The sequence below is a fragment of the Echinops telfairi genome, unplaced genomic scaffold (assembly GCF_000313985.2).
Source record: "Echinops telfairi isolate 266 unplaced genomic scaffold, ASM31398v2 ScPeMD7_18;HRSCAF=68, whole genome shotgun sequence".
Classification (NCBI taxonomy): Eukaryota; Metazoa; Chordata; class Mammalia; order Afrosoricida; family Tenrecidae; genus Echinops; species Echinops telfairi.
In genome coordinates this window covers 88,909,129-88,911,705 of record NW_022103915.1, presented here as the reverse complement: position 1 = coordinate 88,911,705, position 2,577 = coordinate 88,909,129, and the positions used below count along the sequence as shown (strand labels likewise).

The 2,577-nt window shown below is 39.8% G+C and overlaps 1 protein-coding gene and 1 pseudogene across 1 annotated transcript; both read left to right on the top strand.

Annotated features, from left to right (window-relative positions):
- The first annotated feature begins 789 nt into the window (after window positions 1-789).
- LOC101644291 (olfactory receptor 4F6-like) lies at window positions 790-1,773 on the top strand. Its single transcript, XM_004712736.2, has one exon. The coding sequence runs from the start codon at window positions 835-837 to the stop codon at window positions 1,771-1,773; it is 939 nt and encodes a 312-aa protein (XP_004712793.1). The 5' UTR covers window positions 790-834.
- A 734-nt stretch (window positions 1,774-2,507) lies between these two features.
- Window positions 2,508-2,577, top strand: part of LOC101643970 — a 1,853-nt pseudogene continuing 1,783 nt past the window's right edge.

Sequence of the window (2,577 nt, the reverse complement as noted above, 5' to 3'; positions counted from 1 at the left end):
AAAAAAATTATGATCATGTTTTGACAGCGTGAAAGGGATAATAGATAAATTAAAAAATACATTTTTAAAAAACTTGGATGTTTTCATAAGATGAGCTACATTTCTAGGAATTTCCTTTCTTATATGTTTCCAACAAGTGTGGGCTTCAAAAGCTTTAGTGCATTAAAAAAAAAACAATGGGCCTATGTACATAACAATACACACAATGTGTATAGGATGTATAGAAGCCAATACACCAAAGGGGGGGGGGCACAGTCTGCAAAAACTGTATAGCTTGTTATTTCTGTAAAAGCACTACTTGTGAAAAATCAAAAGGGCAGAAGTGAAGCAATATTCATTTCTGAGGTCTACACATGTTATTTATCTACTGGCTCATTTGATTAATTGAAGGCAGTGAGTGGTCCTTTAACTGCCTCTCCTACCTTGTGTTCCTTCTTTAGCAGGCTTCTCTAACTCCTGGGTCAAGCGGGTGCTTAGCTACTTGATGAAGGGCCTTGCGTTCTGTAGTAAATCCATGCCATGGAGATTGGGGACAATGACAATGAGAATTAACATAAGCGTCAGTCAGTCCTTGGGGATTCCAGTTTATTTTTGTTCTCCCCCACTTTGCTTACACCTCTTCTTCCTCACTGCCTGTCCTGTGGATTTCAAGCTACTGCATCGGATACAAAAATGAACAAGCTTTCATGTTTACATAGGATCAAGTCCCTGTAGCAAATACCTTAGTATATTATCTTCTTGTGTAATGGAACCCTGCCTGGTGTAGCCAGTAATTCCAATTTCTTATTTCTCCTGTTCTTTCAGACAAATTTGGAGTCAACGGTGTCCAAGACCATGAGGGGAGGAAATCAGTCAGTGGTGTCTGAGTTTGTGTTGCTGGGACTCACCACCTCTTTGGAGATGCAACCTGTCCTCTGTCTAGTTTTCTCTGTGTTCTATGTATCCGGCATTTTAGGAAACCTCTTTATTGTGCTCACAGTGGTCTCTGACTCCCACTTGCACTCTCCCATGTACTTCCTGCTGGCCAACCTTTCCTTTATTGACATTTGGGTTTCCTCTAGCGCAGCCCCGAAGATGATTTCTGATCTTTTCAAGGAACGAAAAGTAATCTCTCTCCAAGGCTGCATTGTTCAGATGTTCTTTATTCATGTCATTGGAGGAACTGAGATGGTGCTGCTCATAGTCATGGCCCTTGATCGATACGTTGCTATCTGTAGGCCTCTCCACTACCTGACCATCATGAACTTCAGAATTTGTGGTTTACTCGTGGTCACTGCCTGGACCATTGGAATCATCCATTCGTTGATACAACTAGTATTCGTTGTAAATTTACCATTCTGTGGCTCGAATGAAGTGGACAGCTTTTACTGTGATCTTCCTCGATTTATTAGACTTGCTTGCAAAAACACCTACAGATTAGAGCTCATGGTCACTGCCAACAGTGGATTCATCTCTCTGGGAACTTTTTTCATTTTGATTATGTCCTATATCTTCATCCTGGTAACTGTTCGGCAACATTCTTCCAATGGCTTGTCTAAGGCTTTTTCTACACTGTCAGCTCATATCACAGTGGTGGTCTTATTTTTTGGACCATGCATCTTTGTGTATTTGTGGCCATTCCCCACTGTCCCAGTGGATAAATTCCTTGCCATTTTTGATGTAATTATCACTCCATTTCTGAACCCTACCATCTACTCTTTTAGGAACAAAGAAATGAAGGTGGCAATGAGGCGATTATTAAGCCAGATCTTGAGTTTTAGGAAGCCATTTTAAGTGATGTTGATATCAAGAATGATAAGCCTGTCTAACATTCTTTGTCAATGTTATCCAAACCTGGTTTTGTCATGGCAACTCGGACTGATAGCTACCCTTTATAGAGAAACTGAGGCTATAAATATTTATAGGAACAAACAGCCTCATTGTTCTGGAGTGACTGGTAGGTTTGAATTGTCAACCTTGGGGTTAGCAATTCAATGCTTATTTGACAGCACCATCAGGGCACATGCTACAGATATGTAATAATTTGTGGCATTTTCTGCCATTTTTGTGTGCCTCTTTGATAAAAAAGATTCTGGATTGACCTACTGTATCTATTTTTCTGCTCTATGTACTGAGGCGGTTCTTCCTTATCAGATTGATTATTGAGGTTTTGTGATACAGAATATGAAGATAGGTGCTTTGGAGCTACTTGTGACTATTAGAGATAATTTGGAGCGAAGATTCTGGGATGAGACATGTGAAATAGCTAGAAATGTGAAAAAATCATGAAAGATAGAGAAGATGTCTATATCTTGTTTTTCAATATATATTGTCTTTCTAGAAATGAAAATAAAGAACTAATGTTATTTTGAAATTACTTTTGATGACTGGTTGAATTTTTCTGATCACAACATGATTGGGAATATTGTCTGTGAGTTCTGGGTGGCCATTGCAATGAATTATCAACCCAGTCAGAGAAGTAGAGTGTCGTGGCAGGGATGGTTGGGGTTAGAAGAGGGAACATAGGTATGGAGGGTGAAGGCATGTCTAGCCTTTGCCTGTGGCAATAGACTTTGGGCTGGTGTTGAATTGGGTTCT

What these genes read in the sequence shown, in the direction of transcription:
- LOC101644291 (XM_004712736.2), top strand. Translation starts at nt 835, where the DNA reads ATGAGGGGAGGAAATCAGTCAGTGGTGTCTGAGTTTGTGTTGCTGGGA.